The following is a 21,824-nucleotide window of genomic DNA, read 5'->3' on the forward strand; positions in this document are numbered from 1 at the left end:
CTGTTATAGAAGGTTGACTACTGTCGGAAGTGTCCTTATCTAGTTGGGCCTGGAGTTGTTCTTCGTGTTGCTGTTCATTGAGCAATATTGTTTTGTACTGCGTAAAGTTCACATCGGTGATAGCGCTTTCATTTGCTTTGAAAGCCTCTTCATAGCAGTCATAGTTATCTAGTATCTCTTCTTCTTTTCTCCATGGTTTAAAAAGTTGTAGCAGGGACATGTAATATAGTTCTTTCTTATGAGTTTTGAATGACAATTTGACATGATTAATTAAGCTTTGTTTGGTAAATTTCACTAAGCTGCCTTCACAATCTGTCACTCTAGATCTACCTTTATTCATCTGGTTTTATATTATTTTTGTATGCAAAGTTTTGGGCTATGTGGTATAGACACATGGTTTCCAAAGTGTTACTCCTGTTCGGGTAGTATGTGTCTAGTAAATTGTTCTTTAAAATGTCTTGGCTGGTGGGATCATTTTTGGCTATTGTTTCTATGTCCTCATATGATTTGAGAACTCTTTTTCTAGATTTAGCAGGACCAAGAGTTAGCCATACTATATTTTCAGATTTTCCATACAAAGCAGTACCGGTTAAACGATCTGCAGCTTCATAGGCGCCACATTCTGAGACAGCATTTTTATGCGTAGGCTGTACAATTTCTGAGATAGTGTTTTGTCTGATGATAGGTCATTCCAGAGGTCTTGCAACTCTGTTTTTTCTGCTTTCGTTAAGTAGGCTGTAACATATCGGGCAACTGCAGTGGAATTGTCTGCAATGTACTGCACATATATGTTTGTATTCCATAAGAGGGCAATGATTGCATTGTAATCATTGATATATTTTGATTCTTCTGTTCTTTTTATGTAATACGTGTTCTTAGGTGATTTACCTTTAACACTATATCGAAGTGAAGACATGAAGTTGTTCACTTCTCCTGTTTCTGTAACTCTTCTAGGGAAACCAAAGCGCCATTTGGTGTAGTATTTCCCTTTGCTTTTGTATTTGCGACGACAATATTTGCCACATTTGTGTCTTTGAAATTGTACCATTTGTCCATGAAGGTCACTGTGTCCTTTGTGAAGGGATTTCACAAGTGACATATTTTTGGATGAACTCCAAAACAGTGGCATTACTGTCCTGACCAAATTTAGGTGCACCTTTAATCCATAAAAACATGTGGATACGTGGTGCTCCTCTGGCTTGGTATTCTTTTCGCCAAAAGAAGTGTTGCGATTCTCCGAGGGGAGGAACAGTTATATTACAAATAAAGTGTAGCATAGCAATGATACGATGGTGGAAATATCTTGAAACATTAACAGGATCTAGAGAGCAAAGTTCTCCGGATGTTAGTATACCTATGTTGGTTTTGTTGTTGTTTGATATGCGTAGGAAATCATGTAAATCTTCCCATGCATATTCTGCACACCTTAATGTAACAAACCAAGTTGGTGGTCCAAGGTTTCTGATCATACAATGTACATCTCCGTGACGTCGGAACCAGTATTCTTTCGTACCACGCATGTTTGCAAACAAATTTGTTATGCTTGATTGTAAAACCTCATCTTTTTCTTGCACTTTTTGTATAAATTGCATAGCTGACATATTTTGAAAGTGGGTTCCAGATTTCAATATGTGTGCATCTCCGTAACATAGGGTTGCTAGTTCACTTTCAAAGAGTAGGTGGAATATGTATTCCCAGATTTAGTCAAAATGCGGATCTTCAGAATACATTCGTAATGAGCGGTATTCTGATGCTGTTATCAGAGTGGGTCTATCATCGTATCTTCCTCCTTTGCCAGTAGGAAATGCTAGTGGAAAAGCACGTGCTTCTATACTTTTTTCCCCATATGCTGTAAGAGGATTCAATTCAACACTACAGCTAAGCCAATGCCTAGTCTGGGATACTGAATGGAAACCCTTATTGATATATCTTTATGTCCAGTTCATGAGTTGTGGATGACTACCCCTATATAACACCCCTCTCTTAGAATCCCCCTGACCCCACTGAGCCAAGAAGTAGTTCTGTTTTGCAAGTTTAAAAGGTTTATTTGAGAAATAAAACAAAATATAGATACCACGCTTTTATAATAAATTAATAATCGATATCGCCGTTATCAATATAATGTTAATCAACAATGGGTAATCTGACACTAGCACACTTCTTTATAATCAATGAGGAGTTGGTGTAGGATGGATAAGGCAGCGAAAATACTTTTATGGTTTCAAATGGATGCAATGTTGAATGAAAATGCAGTACAGAAACTAACTAATATGGGTTCACAAGAAATCATATGTTCACTTTTCCCCTGATGGCAATTCACCCCCCCCCCCTTATATGCAATGCAAGGAGATGGAAGTAACACACACAGTTCTCAGGAATGCAATCAAATACAATACGAAATTCAATTCCCACCCCAGCAAGCTTAGAGAAAACAGGTATGAGTTTTAAAACACAGGCCCAAGTGCTTTGAATGTGGTGGCAATGAAGTGAGAAATATGCTGAAAATGCTTTTAATTCCCTTTAGGAGGTTCAGGGTGAGTGAGAGATACTTGGGATGAGCTCAGGCTCACTTTAGCAATGATTCAGGGATGGTTATTAAGAGGCAAACCAATTTTTAGTAAAGGAAAGCAAAAAGCTGCTATCTTTTTACAGGTAAAGAAATCAGGACAAATCGCAAATCGCGGCAAAATTCGTGAGTGCGTGAATCGTGATTACGGCAAAAGTATAAGGAGTAGCAAATCGGTTCTAGGTTCGTTGGAAAGCTGAGATTCCAGAGAGATGAACGATTTTGTAAAGGTCGTTTTTCGGATTTAAAGTAACTCAAATTGACAGGTGACAGCTTTGAAAATGACAGGTGACACGATTTCTAGGAGACAGTTAAAATAATTTAATCCAACTATTTTAATCTGATTAGAACTAAGAGCTTATTCTGTCACAATCTGATCTAAGTACTCACTCCTAGCTTTGAAAGGACTGGACCTCGCCACGGATCGGGTCAGGATTGGCTGCGGTTCCCTCGCCACGGACGGTCTCTGCGCGCAGCGCCTGGGTCAGCTCCCCGGATACAGCGGCCTGTGGTTCTCTGGATCTCTGGTCTGCTTTCTGGGTGTCTCTGCTTTCTCTGGGTACAGCACTGCTTCTGGATCTTTCTGGCGCAGGGTTTCAGGCCAGAATCAACAGCTCAGCCCGGCTGTGAATAGTCTGCAAATGATTTTGAGGCCTGCTGAAGAGAACTCAGCTTGTGGGTTAGGCCTGTTCTTTACAAATTCTGAAGTAAAGTCTTGGTCTCTGAAGATTGATGGATTGAAGTCTGAAGTCTCCCGGCAGAGCGTCCCGCGGAAAGTGAAAAAGGGATCCCCACTTGTCCTGCACTGTCTGCTTTTATGTGTTTAGAAAGTGGGTGTGTGCGCAGCATCACTAAGCCAGCCCCTCTCTCAATTTATCATTGGCCAAGCTTTCCTTTCTCCCTTGATTGGGGGAACTGAGTTGTGAGTCAGAGTGATGAGGTAGATTTTATGGCCAGAGGGCCCTCCCCTTGTCACATTGCACACAAATATATATTTGATCCAAATACATATTTTCCCAAATGCACAGTTGTTTTTACATCACCTACACACATCATATATCACATGAGGTAGGCACTGTTCCGACTCTGGCGTTTCTAGGAGCTTGGATAAAGAAATGGCAACTTATTTTCGATTTTAGTTGGTTATGCAACATTGGTTTTTCATTAAAAATTATACACATATACACGGCCTGTCCATACATACTCCAGTAAATTCTCATGTCTCTAGCTTAAACACAGAGTCTGTAGTATCAATAAATAGCAGGGTTTTGCCCCAGAACATCACACAAATTGGAGTTTGGGCTTGAATTTTGGGCAAGGTTTTCATTTTACTGATCCCCAAATTTCACATTTCTGTCATCTGGTTACCAAGAGTTATCAGTATTTCTGTAAAATATATATTTGCTTTCAATTCAAAGTACTGCAGTGTTTGAGTCCGCCCCCAAAGTTTGGGGATGACAGTGATCACATGTCTCTCCTGGCTGGCAGATCTTTTTTGACAGAAAACAGTCAAAATCACCATATCCTATTCAAGGGAAAAGGTCTTTTGTGTGGGCTCCAGCAAGCTGAGGTCAACAGGCCAGGGGGCCACTTTGCATTTGGTTAGCATGATCATGTGATATCCTGGGCTTTCTGAGGTGAGAAGGTTTCCCAGCCTTTTGGCCTGTTAATCAAATCAGATTGTCTCTGGGAACAGCAGGTGGTTAGATTTCTAATTAACCCACAGTCTTTTGAAGTCCCAATTGTCACAGAAGGCTGATTAGCTTCTGAAGTAGCAGTTCTCCTGTCAGAGTTTAAACCGCTAGCACCGCCTTGAGTCCAAAGCGGGTACTGCATGCATTTTTTTTTTTTTGGATCAGTCTTGAATTAATGCATTTCAAACAAGAGATTTTACATGGAAGTATATTATCCAGGTTCAGCACATGGCACTGGTGTGGTTCTGCAGTAAAATAATTTTGTGCCCATTGAAGAAATGAATTCCCAATAGTTGTGGGTTGCTTTTGGCAATCAGCATTTCCCCTTTTGCAATGGTTTCAGGCTACTGTGTGTAGCCCAATGGTGGTTTTAGGCAGTGCCCTCCTGTGCCCACAACATCGGCAAAAATGGGTGGCAGCCTATTCTTCATGCATTTCCCTGTGCATTTTCTGGGAAGTTCTGGCCATCATGTTTTCAATGCCAGTAAGGCACAGTTTTTGTGGTAGGGCCCGGATGCATGGGTAAAAACATCCCACAATGCTGATTGGTGACCCTTTGGTTTGTCGCATTTGATAAGTTTCTAGTGCATCATCTATGCTCTCATTAGAGTTCAATGGATGAATTGAATAATGGTCTAAAAGAGTGGATACTGCAGCAGGATCCAGAAGTTTAAATTGACCAGTTTCTGATGAGTCTTGAATTATTTCAGTTGTTTCCCTTAAGCTTTCTTCAATATTTGTCTTTGTAGTATTCATTATTGTATTTCAGATATTGCAAGACTTGTCTAACTGTATGTAAGTCTACAAGTTGTTGCCAAATTTTTTTGTCTTTTGTTGGCACACAATTTACTAAGACAATTAAAGAATGCTCAATTGGACGTTGCACTCCTAGAGTGTGCACATTTTCTGTCAAATCTAATGGTAAATAAACTACTTTGCCACAAATGCCTTTTACCAATTCAGAGGGAGGTAATTTTGCTGTTTTTGGTTGAAGGCGTATTATTGCTTGAAATGGGTGTACTGTTTGAATTATGATGCCCTCATACAAATTGAGTTGTTGCAGGGGTTTTGGTAGTGGGAATAATTCCAAATTATTTGTGATAGCACGTGAAGGAGTTTGGTTGTTGTCAAGTTTTGTAGTGCATTAACTGCAACATATTAGAGGTTCACTTATTTGGTATTTGTTTTCTGCTAAAAGGTACAGAGCTAATTCAAACCATTTCAAATGTTCATTGTCTTCTATTTTGTATGTTACGTCTATAGTTTTTGTGTTACTTTTGTAAAATGTTCTGCGGCAACACACACACACATGGTTTGGTACTTCAGCGGATGTACGTTTAAATTTTAGTATTACTTTTTTGTATGTGTGTAATAGAAGGTTGCCATTTGCATAATTGTTGCTAGTCTGTTCTAAAACTATTCCATTTTGTACGTGGCTTTCACTTCCAAAATATTTTCTCTGGATACGTTCAATTTCTTCTTGTAGGTATTTGGGTGTACCATGCAGAAGAGTGTTATTTAAATTGGCTAGTTCTAAAGCTGGACTTTTAGCATAGTACAGTTTATACACTAGATTTCTTACATTTGAATGATGTGTTGATATCATTTTGATGTCATGGAAGGTGCTTTTGCAAATAGGTCCTGAAATGCAGGCTAATGAATGCCCTTGTAGTCCTGTGTATTTGCGCACTGGACAGGTATCCATATTTTGCAGCACTTTCATTTTGATTTTGTCTTTACCTTTCACATACTGATTGAGGAACTGGCGGAAAGATTTGAATGATTTGTTAGGAATGTTACACATTGACGTGCACAGCCTTTTGTATACTGGATGGTCTGGTTCAGTCGAATGGAGAGGTAATTCTGAGTTGTCTGGGGGAACTTTGGTAAGCAGTGTTTCTTGTTCCATGATAGTATTATTGATTTTTTTCATATCCTTGTCCACTACTATGGATGGCAATTGTGTTTGTTTGATTTTGTTTGTATGCTTCTTCATTAAAATATGGTTCTGTGGTCGTGGTGTTCCTCCATTCACCTCCACAAATATTTAAGAAGTTATTTTTGTTGACATTCAGTTTATTGAGAAGTTTCTTTTGTAGTTTAGTACTTAGTTTTGTTAGTGGTTTCATCCTGTTTAGACCTAAAATAAATAACTTCCTCTTGAGAAGGATTGCACTGTCTACGAGAGCTTCTAGGATTAATTTTCTACGATACGTTTTAAGGGTTGTGGATGATCTCACTCCTCTTCTTATTAGATTCTGAAGGACTCTGTGGCAGAACATTTTTGCTAAAATACTTATTTTTACTATGGTTTCTTGCTAGTATATGAGGATTTATAGGAGCAGTGTTAGCAGTAGTGGTAGTCAAATTCTTGTTAAGCATTTTTTGTTTTGTGCCACATTTTGATAGAGGAGGCAAAGTTTTTGTAGTTGAAGATTCATTTGTTTCGCTAAATGACGGACTTGCTTTTTGGTAGGCATTCTTTGTGGTCTGTTGAAAAAAAAAGAAGGTGTGGGTTGGTCTGTTTTACAATGTATGTGTGCTGTGTGCATGCGTGTATGAGTTTGATGGGGAAGATGTATGTGGTGGTGTGTGAATGTGCATTGGGCAGTTACAATGAGCTGCAAAGGCTATTCTTCTGTTTGTATGTTACTACACTGCGGTTCAGATGAGAGTAGAAATTGAGCTAGTGGTGTGGAGAAGCTTTAATAGTAAATGTAATGGTCTAAAATTAAAACAGTTCTTTGTTTTCTAGTACAAACTTTCTAAGGGATGAGTATGTTATTTGTGTTCCAAAAAAACGGAGATTTGTGTGCCATTCTGCCTGCTAATCTCTGTTTAATAAATGGGGATTTGTGGGCAGAATGGTTCAGAAATCGATGTTTTTTTTTGGTGCGCAAGTTACATACATAACCCACACAATCTCTTTTAGGAAGAGTAAGAATATAAAGGTAGTTTTGTACTTACTTTCTTTTGTGCAATGACCAGGTTTCTTCGGATATGTTCTTTGTAGTGTAGATGCTGTTGATTTTCAGGAAAGTGGTCTTCACTGCAATTGTAAAAGGAAGAAGTTAGTAATTTTGTATGTTTATAGCACCGATGTTAATGTACACGTTCGTTTTTCAACCTTTGTGCAAGTATTCTCATTTGATATCTCGGCACATTGTATGCGTGCATTTCATTTGACTATGTGCAGCCTTTATATGTTATTTGAAATATGTTAGTTGAACCTGCTTCGCAAATGAGTACAATTTTAAGTTCATGAAATTCCCTTGTTTTTTTGCAGCTGTGTTGCAGATAGCAGAGAGGTTTGGAAGTGATAGGTTATTGTAGTAGATGGGAAAAATTTGAATACTTTCATATTATAAGTAGGAATGCGAAAAATCAGGAGCGCCCGAGAGGGAGATGTCACCACAGCAATCGGGAACGTTTATTTTTTTCGTACGATCGCATTGAAAGTAGTATTAATTTAGGCGGAAGACAGTAAAAAATTGTGACATTTTTTAATGAAAAATCTGGTTTCGCACGTAAATCGGGAGGGTTGGTACGTATGTATAGGTTATGTGGGAGATAGTAAGAAGTAGTGCGATTTTTCAATGACAAATCGGAAGTCTCGCGCTTAAAGTGGGAGCGTTGGTATGTATGTATTGGCTATGCAGATTTAGTGGCATTAATTTGTTTAAAAGGATTCATAAGAGTTGTACATGTACTCTGAATAAAATATGCATACCTGTACTTTGTAATCATGCATGTGGATATGCATGGAGCTGTAAGTAGAAATCCTCAAAACTTGCACAGTACTTTTTGTAGTAGGTGCTTTGCAATGATATGAGACTTGTATTCAGAGTGATCAACAGTACATTTGAAGTGCGGAACTCTGATGACGGAGTTAGATGTAGAAGTCTTGGATGTGATTGGTGGATGGTTGTGTGACTGCTTAGCTGTGTCCAATGAGGGAATGGATTCGCGAGTGATGTGGAAATGGTAGAAGGCTGGCTAAGAGTTACGTGCCGCACGGAAACCGCGCTTGTCCGCGGGTAGGGCGTGCCACATACAGGGTTTTCCAGCAAATCCAGCATGGAAAGGGGACTGTAGGGATCAGCCAATCAGATGTTGACATTGTTCATTTGTGTAGCGAGTGTGTGTAGTGAAGATGGCAGAGGTGGAGACAGTCAGGGTGTTGGTGCTCGGAGTTATTTTTGTCCATGGTTTACAGCACTATTCTGAATGTAGGCATGTGGTAAACAATTTCGATGTGCGAGGAGTGGAGGTGGTGTGGAGCGCTGCGACGGATTGCAATGTAGAGGCAATTCTCCAAGTTTGCAGAGATATGCGTAGGATGAACAGTCCCCATGTGGTAGTTTTGCACTATGGTGCTTTCCATTTGGGCTACGTGAGTTCACCTACTTTGTTGGGAGATTTGGAACAGTTGGTTCAAGCAGTCATCAACATCTTTCCAACTGCTAAAGTAATTTTTTCTGGCTTACTCCCTCGAGCAAAATGGGACAACAGTACTGTTTTTTGTCCTGATCAAAGTATTGCTAGGTGTGCAATCAATCGCTATGCGTGCTCTCATGTTAAGAGCTGGTATGTTCTTCTGCAGCCACGAGAACATTGTTTCCAGTAATGCGGCTTATTTTGAAGCAGATGGTGTTTCTTTATCTTTTTTGGGAAATGCCATGTACTTTTGGAATGTAAGGCTTGCTTTGGAGAAGGTTATGTAATGATTGTAGGAATAAAGTAAGAAGAAAAAAACACCCAAAAAATACAAAATAACAGGGGTCTGTCAGGCATCTGCAAAAAAAACACAAAAAAACTGACCTTTTAAGAGCCCACCTTAAAGGGGAAAGTGGAACACTATTTAAATGTACAGTCGTCACGCTCAGATCCTCTAGATGTTCGCTGACATGGCGGTAGTCTGAAGGCAGCACGTACTACATACAGGGATTCTGGGGTGAAGAGGCATGCAAATGAGAGTGAGTGGAGCTAGGGATTGGTCAGTAAAGTTCAGTGGGTATGTTGTGAACGGAGATATTTAGTGAGAACGTTGTTTCCCTGAGAGGAGAACAGACAGCTATGGCTGTGTGTGCTCAAAAACAGATTGTCTAGATTTTGGGAGATTCATGGATACATTGGATGAAGGTGCATGCAGAATGTTGCGGTATATCTGCAGATCTTGGATTCTCTCATGTGGAAGTGTACTGGCATGGAGTGCGTAGAATCAAGTGGCTGAACTTGGTACCTCTCTGTGCTACTTTACAGACAGAGCGTCATCCTGATATAATTATCATTCATTGTGGAGGAAACAGTTTAGGGCATGTGTCTGGAATTTCTTTGCAATTTGCAATGAAGGAAGGACTTGAGAAAGTCATGGACATGTTTCCAAATTGCCACGTAATTTTTTCACGTATTGCACAAAGACAAATGTGGCTGCGTTCTTCTTTATATGGTCCACAAATGGAGAAAGCGCGGCGCAATGTCAATAAGGATGTTAGTGCCTTTCTAAGAGATGTTGGCATGTCCTCTTTCCACAATGAAAATATTATGTTTCATAGCACATTCATTTTTCGCAGAGATGGAGTCCATTTTACATATGCTGGCAATCAGATTTTTCTTCGCAATGTACAAAATGCATTGCAACCTTTTTGCCATTATAGTCACCTATTTTGCATTACATGTTGATGAATCCAAGTTTTTCAAACACACACAACACCACCAAAAGGCTCTTTACAGAGCCACCACTTACTCCCAGAGAAAAGTGCATTGGTTTTGCTATGGTTGCACCCTAAACATTTGTCTGTCCGCTGACTTTTTTTTAAACTTTGCGGAGGCCTACACCGTTTACTTGATAGTTACTGTTTTAAACTGAGAAAGGCGGCTCTGAAAAGAGCCTTTTTTTAAAAATGTTTTTTTATTTTTTGGGATTTTTTTACACATGACACACTTGGAGAGGAGGGGAAAGGAGGGTAAGGAAGGGACACCAACCACAGGGATAAGAAAGGGCATGTGGAGAGAGAAAGATGTAGGGTGGGCCTTATTTAGGTAGGTAGCAGGTCTTCTGGTGCTCCGTGACCGAAGTCTCGAAAGCACTTCGAAGACTCTCCCCCTGCAGAGTACTGCATCGCAGTACATGCACAATATTGTGACCTTCGAGTGAGGCAGCTGGAGGGATGCGCTCTCCCACAGGAGTGTCTCTTGTGGACAGAGAATCGGACACAGGATGCTGCGGAGGATCAACCTACTACGTTCTTTACATGGTACCACTTTGCGAATGTCCGCACCGTGGAACGAAGTTAGGTGTCGCTTCATGGTTGTCGTACCAAAGCTGTCCGCACCAGGTCTCCCACGACTCTGCACCAACTTGCACTTTTTACAGGTGACCAGGTTCGCACATGCTTTTGGTACGTTACCAAAAATGGTAAACAACCGCCACACCCACGACTCCCGGCGAGTGGTGGTAGTAGGGAGTTCCCCCACCTCATTCTCTTCATCCTCTTCTTCCTCGCTCTCTCTACATCCTCACGCGTATTTCTCTCTGCAGGCCCTTGGGGAGGTGGTGGCGGTGGAGGGTTTGGGGGTGGTGCTGAGGCTGATGTAGCAACAGCAGCCATGGATGCCATTACGGTTGGTGAGATAATCTCCACTAGAGTACAAAAGGCAGCAAAACACAATCTTCAATCGCCAGAAGTACAATGAAGATGAGCTCTGGGGTGTGGCCTTTTATAGGGGTTGAAAAAGTTACAAACATTATGTGGAAAGCTAGGGCTATTGTATGGGACATGTGAAATGGTGATTTTGTATTGTAAAATAATTTGGCTTGTCTGCATAAGTTCTTTTGAAATGTTGCGGAAGCAGACGAAGTGCTCAAATTAGGACACACGCGTGGGTGCGGTCACATGATGTTGTGAACACAGCCACAAAGGAAATGGGTGCCCGCAGGACACCAAATGCACAGGAACGGTTGTGCGCATGCGTGTGGGTATTCTACGGACAGTCCTGAAACTAATTAAAAGTGCGACACAAGTGAGAAGGACAGTTACGGACAGGCGCGATGTTCGCAGGACTTACGGGTGTGGTGCGCATGTGCGTAGATGTTCTGCTCACTGTACGGTCAGGTATAGTGTCCTTAGGACACCTCCATTTTGTTTGACTACGGACATGCCGGACACCGCACCTGTTCTACAGACAGTTCCATCTTCGCTGCGGACGTTACAGACAGTTATAGTGTCCTTAGGACATCCATATTTTATTAATTACGGACAGGCAGAACAGGCCTGTCTGCAGACATTTTAACTTTTTTTTTTTATTTGACGCACACAATACCATTAAAAGTAACATAAAGAGAGGGGGAAGCAGACACTGAAACAAATATAGGGGGATTAGGGGTTTCCACAGGCTTGTTGTGACATTTCTGATGTCATCTTTGATGTCCTGGGTGTTAGTGTTGGCAGTGCACAGTGGTTCCGTGAGTTATGGTTGCTTAGCTTACCATAACTGGTGAATTTCAAGGGTTTTTCGGTTTTACTTGGAACCATAACATCCCGTTAACAAAGTTTTTTTTACTGAATTTCACAGGTTTTTAGTAGGGCAACTTAACCATAACGCCACGTTAACATTTTATTTACTGATTATATATATATGTATATTTGGAAAAGGAGAAAGTGGTTCCATTTCTGCCGGAGGGGATAGCACTCAGAGCAGTCTGAAGAACGCCAGCAGCAAACACTTTCCTTCGATAAGAAAAACCCAAGATCAATACGGCATAAAGTCCTTATAGTTTCCAGTTTTATTGGGCATCAGCCAACAATTAAAAAAGCACGGTACAACGCGTTTCGCTGCTGTCTTGCAGCTTGTTCACATACAAACAAATGTTTTGAAATTCGTGTATATATATACAAACATTCAACCAGGCCCTATGATTTGTGGTGCAAATTGTCCTTTTTCGCTTTCTTGCATTCCCATGTGAAATACATAGGTTAGCATTAGTAGGTGAAACATGGCAGCCATTTTAAAGGTTGCATAGGTCCCATTATTAGAATGTTAGTATTAACCCTTTAAACTATAGAATTCATGCTGCTTATAATAAATGACGGGTAGTTTTAATTCTTTGTATACTGGTAAGCCCCAATTGTATAATGATTAATTAACAATTCTCTCTCTCTCTCTCTCTCTCGTCTAAACATCAGAATATCAAATGGGGTTCCTAATAGCCTGATTGCCTTCACCTGTTTAAGAGCAGTGAGAATGGAGTGCTTACTTTGGGACTCAAACCTTCCTGGCTGTAGTAATTTGGTGGATGAGCCTGTGCGTGATTCCATGATCTGAAACCATTTCCATGCAATCTGTCATCTCGAATTCGCTCTTTGCCTGGTGGATACTCCACAAACGTCTTGCAAGACCTAGTTCATAGAGGGGGCGGTAGTCCCCAGCCCCTATGATCACCAGCCAGCATAGGGTGGCCATTTGATCCTTGAGTGCAAAGCTTATATCCAGTGTTTTCGCATGTCCTACTCCACCCAATGAATGGCATCACTGGAAAAGGCAATTCACATGCCACTTTAGATTTGTTATTTTATAGCGCCAAAGACCCAGTAATCTATAGCATTGCAGTGTTTCATGTGCTCCCATTTAGAACTGCCTTTTAAATCATAGATTTTTAAATTAATGTTCTTCTGAAAATGCCCCATAAAAATAGGGGCTGTGGGATTCCAAATCTCACTGGGGGCTGGCTTACTCATATTAAGGCACCTGTTTGCACCCCATCAAGTTGAACGTTTGCCAGTTATTATTGCTGTAGGTATATAGGGTCTTGATTAATAGGATGCACATTTAGCCCTATGTAGGGATTTTCTTATTCTCACTAATGAAAGAAGTATTCACATGGCGGTAATGTGTGGAGGGATCTTACGGCATAAGCACTTGCTCTCACCTTTATTAATGCATGGAGTTCCCTTGTTTTTTTTCCTATCAGGATCTTAATATCAGAAATATCCTTGATAAATTATGCAAACCTCAAAAAGAAAACACGTTTACTTTTCAGGACGTTTTCCTTTAATATGACCATTTTATTGCATTTTTCCAATAGTGTCTGAAGGAACAATCAACACTCTGGTGGGAAACCATAATAACATGTTGCTGGTTTACCAGGATGTGACACTCAAGTGGGCCGCTCAGCTTCCTTACATCCCAGTCGCAGTCAAAGTTGGCAATTTCCAGTAAGTTTTTATCAAGACCAGTTGTGTGTTATAAACATAATAAATCATGCAAGTGCTTTTTGGTTATTTAGGCAGCAATTAAGGTGCATTTTGCTCTACAATTGTTGTCCAGACTGATGCTTACGTTGATGTCTCTGAAGCAGATGTCTTTGGAGTATGAAGACCCCTGAATACATGAATTGTTTATTCCACTCACAAGATTCGTTTCTTTGTGTGATGCAAATGGAACAAAGCTGAGTGAATGCATGTGAATATGCCTACGCCATTCACAACGACCCTTTTAAAAAGTTGTATTTATTGATCCAAATGGAAGTGTCCCCCATATATAAAAGCACGTTTTAGTAAGAAATCCGATATGCCCATCAATGGTACAATGTGCAAGGAGGTCACTTGACTTGTTGGAGATTTTAACTTGTTCCTATATAACGCCTGCCGCCATTTTGCTCTCAATAAGAGTTATTAATTTGATCAACCTATGAATGAAGAAAAGGTAGTAGGCCTTTTCCGTATTCAAGATTGTTCACAAATCTCTGCAGTGAGTACTGAATTTCCTTAGAGTACTAATTCTATCAGTATTCTGTCCTATTATCGTTTTGTTAGGGTTTGCTTATCTTTATTTCTGTAAGGAAATGCACTGATATGTTATTGGGTATATATAAAGAGCAACGTTCCCCATTTCCATGGCTTTTTGAATGTTGGTCAGTGTCTGTCGCGCCCAATCAGACTCTTAATCGTCGTCTACGGCATTGCAGCAAAGACATTAAAGTGTTCACTGATCACCTCAAATGCCACTTTGAAACTGGTGGCGACATTAACTATATGCCTCTATTGCTACCGTTTCAAATCCAGCCTCATAATGCAAACCACAGTAAGCCATGCCATAAACAAGCCTCAGACAAGAATGATATATGGCATGATAACGCGCCTATACACAAGTGTTTCAAGGCGAGACGAGGCAAGGGAGGGGGAACAAGGGAAGACTGACAACGATCCTACTAGGCCAGGTGTCATTCAGATCGCGCAAGTGCATGGGAACGGGTGAGAGGGAAAAGTGCGTGGGGGATGGGGAAAGTGCAGTACAAGGGATAGTAGAATAATAAGATTATAAAACGGCCATCTGGTGGCAAGTGCAAGGTAAGTGCAGACATAAGTGCTGGTAGGGGGACTGTAGGGATACAGAAAATAGTCCCCAGGTGCAGGGGTTGCCAGGGAGGCAGTGTAGGTGGGCAACTGGCGGGGCCTATGCCCGAGATCAGAAAGGGTGGCCAGGTAACCAGTGCAGATTCTGTCAGGAATTCAGCAGGGGAGAGAAAGCAGAAGCAGAGAGGAAGGTTTTGAGATGCTTCCGGAACCGGAGATGGTTCTCCTCAAGTTTCAGGGAGGCAGGGTGGCTGTTCCAGAGGGAGGCCCTTGCCGAAGAGAGAGATCTACCACCAACTCGTTGCTTGGAGAGCCGACTGACCCTGAGGGAGTTGGAGGCGGTTGAGCGAAGAGCTCGAGAAGGAAGATATTTAGGAAGAGAGAGATGAAATTATTGCGGCCCCAGAAGACCTTGTGGGCAATGCAGAGGGTTTTGAACTTAATCCTCACAGCCACTGGGAGTCAGTGCAAAGATTTCAGTCCTGGAGAGATACGATCCCTGGGCTTGAGGCCAAGGACAAGTCTCGCAGTCCTGTTCTGGATAAGTTGCAGAGGGCGAAGAGTAGAGGCAGGCAGATTTAGATAGAGGCTGTTACAATCGTCCAGCCTAGAGATAACCAGGGCTCTGGAGACAGTGAGCTTCTGGGGGAAGGAGAGGAAAGGAAGAATACCTCTGAGGCTGTGCAGCTGGTAGTGTGACTTCTTAGAGACGTCAGAGATGTGAGGAGAGGAGTGTGTGGAGTCGAAGATGACCCTGAGGTTTTTGGTCTTGCAGGTGGGAGCAGGAAGAGGGCCAAGAGAAGCCGGCCAGAGAGCTGCAGGGAAGGAGGGAGTGGGTGTGCCGATCATTAGTATCTCAGTCTTACTGGCATTAAGGCAGTGGTGATTGGCGGCACACCACTCCTGGATGGCAGACAGTCAAAGATGAGGGAAGGAGAGGAGGGGGCCTAGGGTAGCCTGAAAATGAGCTGGGTATCATCCGCATAGCACTGAAAGTTGGGGCAGAGAGCGGCGATGTGGTGGGCAAGGAGTGCCAAGTATTGGTTAACAGCCAGGGAGAGAGGTTGATCCCTGGGGGACACCACAGGTAGAGAAAAGGATATCGGAGAGGAAGGACCCAAGTTGGACCTGGGAGGGTCGGTCGGAGAGGAAAGAAGTCAGCCAAGCCAGAGCCTGACCAGTGATACCCAGGTTATCATGGAGGCGGTTGAGCAGGGTGGCATGGTTTATATTGTCAAAGGCAGAAGAGAGATTAAGCAAGTTGAGAACGCACAGGGTGTTAGAGTCCAGGTTGGAGAGAAGGTCTTCACGGATGTTCAGTAGAGCAGTTTCCTCCTTCTGGCAGCTCTGAAGCCAGAATGATCCCCCTTGAGGTTAACACCAATCAGGTACTGCCCAATAAGCACCCCATGGCACCAGCATACCCCACCAGGAATAAACGCAACATCACTGCTGAAGCCCTACTACCACTGGTCTTACCTACCCTCAATGCCCTCCCAGCTAACGCTGATTTAAACCTGCTGATTGACACCTTCAATGATTCCATGGCCAAAGCAATGGACACCGTTACCCCCTTGAAAATACGCAAAGCTAAACCCAAAGCTCATCTGAACTCGTGGTACACCCCTGAGCTCAAACTACTTAGAAAAAAGAAAGCTAAGGCTCACCTCACCTGGAAGACTAACCCCACTGCGGTAAACAAATCCAACCTCACCTATCCACACTTTACAAAAGCGAGATAATCCGGACCAAAAAAGATAATTACAACACCAGGATCACTCAGGCAGGATCCTCCACTAAAGAATTATTCAAAATTCTGAAGGAACTAGAAAACCTTATTTCGCCCCTTATTTCGCCCCCGGAAACCTGCCCGAAAGACAAACCCTGGTGCACCAACATCCAGAACGCCCTCATCAATAAAAGTTTAGGACTCCAAACTAAATCGAAAACAAACGGCAACAACTCAACAACAATGTCACCAACCTACCCACACCTAACTACACTAGCGCAGGCTTCTCGTTCAAAAAAAGTCACCATACCGGAAGTTCAAAAAATCATCACATCCCTGAAACCCTCTAACTGTAAAGGAGACAGCTGCCCGGCTCAAATCATAAAAGATGCAGCCAGAGAGCTCTCCCCCTTCATCACCAAACTCATCAACCTATCCTTCACTAGTAGCTCCATCCCCAGCAACTTAAAACAATCATGGGTTCTCCCCCTTCTGAAAAAACAATCCCTCGACCCGGCCACACCCACAAACTACAGGCCCATCACCACAGTCCCCTACATCCAAATTCAGGAATACCTAGAATCCAACCAACTGCTAGGAATACGTCAATCTGGCTTCAGACCTCAACACGGAACTGAAACCGCCCTTGTTGATCTCAAAAGCCAGATTGATGAAATTAAAGACAAAGGCAATGCCGCTATCCTACTCCTCCTAGACCTCTCAGCGGCCTTTGACCTGGTTAGCCATGAGGTCCTCTGTAATCACCTTGCCACCGCAGCCCACTTCTCCTCCCCTGCCATCACATGGATACAATCCTTCCTGGCTAACAGAACCATACGAGTCTTTTCCACCACAGCTGCAGCAGACCCCACCCCCATCACATGCGGGTCCCACAAGGTTCCTGTGTATCCCCCACTTTGTATAACATATTTACAAAGCCTCTATTTGACCAACTGGATCATCTGGGTGTCACCTACACAAACTACGCACAAACTACGCAGATGACACCCAGATACTCCTCACTATCTCTGGTAATTACCAAGAAGACTCCGCCCGGATCAACAAAATATTCTCCATCATTCAGGCATGGATGGCCTCCCATGGTCTCTGCCTGAATGATGAGAAAACAGAGCTCATAATTGTCGGCTCCCCCAACACTCTAACTAAACTTGACCCTTGCTATAATAACATCACCATCGATGGTCATCCCATTCCCATAGCCAAAAGCGTAAAAACCCTGGGTTTCTATCTAGATGCCAACACCAACCTCAGCAAACACACCAATATGATCGCCTCAGCCGCTGCCTATACCGGCAAGCTCATTAGGGCCAGCAGACCCTTCCTATCACCCAACAGCTGCCTCACCCTTGCCAGGGCCCTAATACAATCCAAACTGGATTACTGTAACAGCCTGTACCTAGGCGCTAATCAATCCGTACTCAATAAATTGCAGGTAATACAAAACGCCTTATGCGCAGCCCTCAACATTCCCAGACAAGAGCATATCTCTGCCACTAGGAAAGCCTGCAAATGGCTTTCCATACGCCAAAGAATTGATCTAAAAATCATCTGCCTCACGTACAAAGCCCTCAATCACCTAGCACCACCTTATCTAGCTAATAAACTCACCCTGAAACCTGCCACCAGACTCACCAGATCCTCCAACACTCTTTGCCTACTAGTGCCCAGGTTCCACCTAAAAAGAGCGGGAGGGGTAAGCTTCACAGTGCTGGCCCCCCAACTCTGGAACTCCCTACCGCTTAACATCAAAACTGTCGAATCCTTCCAGATCTTTAGGAAGCAGGTCATCAGATGGCTGCTAAACAAAGAATAACACCACTAACTCTAGACCCGTGCGGATACTGGTTTAGACACTGTATTTATTCTGAAAATTGTATATTGTACGCACTGCATATGTTCTGTTTATTAACCACTGTATATATATGTATATATTATAAACCTGTACGAAGTATTCAACACACAGATACTTCTCAACTCTGTAACCAAATTCTTAAGCGCCCTTCTACCTCCGGGTTTGGAGCGCCATACAAATAAAATAAACAAACAAACAAACAGAATGATGGTCATGAAGACAACCAACAAATTCAGTGTGGAGATTAAGCTGAGAGATGGCCAGTTTCTCCATGAGCTTGCCCAGGAAGGGGGTGATGGAGATTGGGCGATAGCTAGCCGGGCAGGATGGGTCGGCAGAGGGTTTCTTAAGAAGAGGGTGCACAAGGGAGTGCTTCAGGGGGGGATGGGAAGACTCCAGTGGCGAAGGAGTGATTGCAGAAATCAGCCAGGGCAGGAGCCAGGGCATTGATGTGGTCCTCGATAGTTTTGGAGGAACAGGGGTGAACCTGTTTGAACGAGTCTTTCATAGATCGGACTTGTCTAGAAACCTTGTCTGCAGAGAAAAGGGGAAAGGCAGAGAAGGAAGGAGGGAGGGAGATGGCTGTAGAAGAGCCAAAGGAAGAGAAGGGATTAGAGGGAGGGAGGCAATGGGAGGAGAGTGAGGACAGGATGTCCCGAGTTTTAAATTAAGTGAGAAGCCAGTGCTGTGCAGAGGGCCTTGGAAGGGACAGGAGAGGTAGAGACTGCGGCAGGATTTGGCCAGTTCCTTGCATATTTAAAAAGTTCAGCCGAGTTGTTGGATGCCGCAGAGACACAGGCTTGGATATGGGCTCTCTTCTTGAATAGGACAGAGAGCCGGTATTGCCTTTGGAGCAGGCAGCAGGCCAGTTTGTCAGAGGGTGTACATGAAGCAAGCCATTTCCTCTCGGCCACCTTGCACTTGCTTTTTAGGGTGACGAGGTTGGAGTCGTACCAGGAGTTGCACTTGGCTTTGGGCTTCAGGCGGATTCTCATGACAGGGGGCAAGGATATCAAGAGTATCAGACATAGCAGAGTGGAGCGTGGAGAGGGTTGTATCAGGGTGAGAGCCAGCCAAAGGGGGAGGAGCGGGAGAGAAAGTGGGGGCAAAAGCTTCAACTGACACAGGCTTCATGGGTCAGATGACCGCAAAGGTGGGTGGCAGTGATGGAGGTAGCTTGGCCTGAGGGGGTAGGGAGGGTGAGGTGGGAGGAGAGGAGAAAGTGATCACTCCAGGAGCGAAGAGTGGAGAGAGGAGTGGAGAGGGGGACAGAGAGGGGAAGGTCTGAGGAGATTGAACATCCAGAGTGTGCCCTGCAGAGTGAGTTGGGCCAGAGGGGAGAATGGTGGGTGAGAGAGAGAGCTGCAGAGGTCGTGAAAGAGTCCTGAGGGAGGGCAGGTGGCATCCAGGTGGATGTTGAAATCTCCAAGGAGGAGGAGTTCAGTGGTTGAGGCCAGAAGTGAGGAGGAGAGGTCCGCCCACTCAGAGAGGAAGGAGGAGATTTGACCAGGTGGCCGATAGATAGTAGCCACAGTAAGGGAATGGCTGAGGGAGAGAGAGAGCCTGCAGATGAGGCACTCAAAAGAGGAGTAGGACTGCATAGGAGTGACGGAGGTGAGAATCCACTTGGGGAAAATCAGGGCTACACCCTCTCCAGAACGGTTGGACCTGGGTGTGGACAGGATCTTGTAGCTGTCAGGTAGGAGCGTGTCAAAGCAAGTGACAGAGCTGGCCGTGAACCATGTCTCGGTCAGACCATGGACATCAAGGTCAAGTTCCTCCAGGAGCCGGCAGATATCAGAGGAGTGTTTGACAGCAGAGCATGAGTTTAGAGTGGCAATATGGAGATGGTTGCCACCCTTGAAGGAATTCCGACGAGGGGTATAGGTCAGAGGTACGCCCTTCGGAGGTGTAGAAGGAGCCTGAAAGGGGGCAGAGAGGGAAGGAGAAGGCAAGGTAGCCAAGGAGGAGGCAGAGGGGGAAGGCAAGGTCGCCGTGGAAAGGGGAGAGTGGACAGTAGGAGAAGAAAGGAAATTGATGAGGCGCGGGAAACGTCTATCAAAGAGGTGAAGGTTAGCCTGAGGGCCTTGGACCAAGACTGTCCCATTTGAGTGAACAATAATGATGACCTTAGAGTAATGGAAGGAGGCCAGGAGGGCTTCCCAAGGGGTGCCACCTTTCACAGAGACCATATGAAGGGTCCATAGGTCTGGCGAAGGAACAACAAAGAGGATGTCGGTGAGAGTTTCCTTACAGGAGGCACTGGTGTAGGTGTCAGCGATAGGGAGGCCTAGGTTGGAGACCAGGATGTTCTTTTTAAACTTCTTCCTACCAGATTTAGTGAGGAGAGCAGGATAGTCGATAGAGAAGCAGTTAGAGAAGATAGGAGAGACAGAGAGTACCATGGAGTAGGTGGGAGAGGAGAGAGGTGAGGGTACTAGAGCAGGACACTAGAGTAGGCAGGTGTGACAGTGAGAGGCAAGCAGGTTGCGCAATAGGACAAGATGAGGACAATCGGGATTAAGGAGATTACAGAAAGCACATTATAAGACAGGAGCGAAAACACAGCTAAATTTGAGAATCCTGAATAGAGGGAGGAATGCCTAGGTTTCACAAAGCAATTTTAAATGCTGAGACAGTGCATATTATAGCATGAGAAAAAAAAAACACAGCTAAATTTGAGAATCCTGAATAGAGGGAGGAAGGCCTAGGTTTCACAAAGCAATTGTACAACAGTACTGATATGGTCCGGTTTCAGACATCAGGTGGCAACTGTCTATAGGAGAGGGTAGACTGAAGGGAGGTGTCAGGCAGCAGGTGTCCTCTGCGGACACCTGCAGACACAGAGAGGCTCCAAGTAGGAGCCGCCTTTTGCCTAGAGGGCTCTTAGCCGCGGGAGCTGCCGGGGAGGGGCTGCCCTGGGGGGGAGGTCAAGAATAAGGGAGGGAGAAGCCAATCAGGAGGGGGGGTGTCGGGATGGGAGGTGGGCAGGAAGGATGTCATTCAAGCTAAGAAATCGCTCAAAGATTTGAAATTGCTTAAATACCTATATGACGAATGACGACCCGAAAGGGCTGAAGAGAAGAAAAAAGATAAGATATAAGAGCTGGCCTAAGAGATATAAAGCTGAGCTGATTCAGAACGACACTGAACTGATGCTATACTTGATCAACCATAAAGATACAAGAACATCTTGGCAATTACTTAATGGTGCCCAAGCCCTCCAGAATACACATTTAGCGAACACAATCTCACAGGAAAGCTGGGCTGAATACTATCGGAAACTCTTTGAATCTAAGAGTGAAATAACCCCGTCCCCTAATTCTCATTTGACTAAGGGATGGCAACTGCATATCGACATTGATGTTGTTTTACTCATTGAGAAGGCAAATAACTCGAAAACACCAGGGCCAGATGGTATAACCAATTCGATGATCAAGGCGGCACCAGAGGCATGGGTGCCTTTGATTATCAATTTATTTACTCACATCTTGACGACCAAATCAGTCCCCCTCTCCTGGAAGTTGGTTATTATTGTGCCGATTTATAAGAAAGGACCCAGAGAGAATCCAGCAAATTACCGTCCCATCGCTCTGTTGAATGTTCT

At 43.6% G+C, this 21,824-nt stretch overlaps 1 protein-coding gene across 5 annotated transcripts in view; it reads left to right on the plus strand.

The window, feature by feature from the left end:
* The window catches only part of BBS9 (Bardet-Biedl syndrome 9), a 3,505,410-nt gene that overhangs the window by 851,727 nt on the left and 2,631,859 nt on the right, over window positions 1-21,824 (plus strand). For all 5 annotated transcript variants that reach the window (XM_069613236.1, XM_069613237.1, XM_069613239.1 and 2 more), the window contains exon 9: window positions 13,346-13,475. In XM_069613236.1, the coding sequence (XP_069469337.1) occupies window positions 13,346-13,475 (130 nt within the window). The remainder of the gene's footprint in view (window positions 1-13,345; window positions 13,476-21,824) is intronic.

Source organism: Ambystoma mexicanum, chromosome 5p (genome assembly GCF_040938575.1).
Source record: "Ambystoma mexicanum isolate Mex_15411 chromosome 5p, UKY_AmexF1_1, whole genome shotgun sequence".
In the NCBI taxonomy this organism is placed as follows: Eukaryota; Metazoa; Chordata; class Amphibia; order Caudata; family Ambystomatidae; genus Ambystoma; species Ambystoma mexicanum.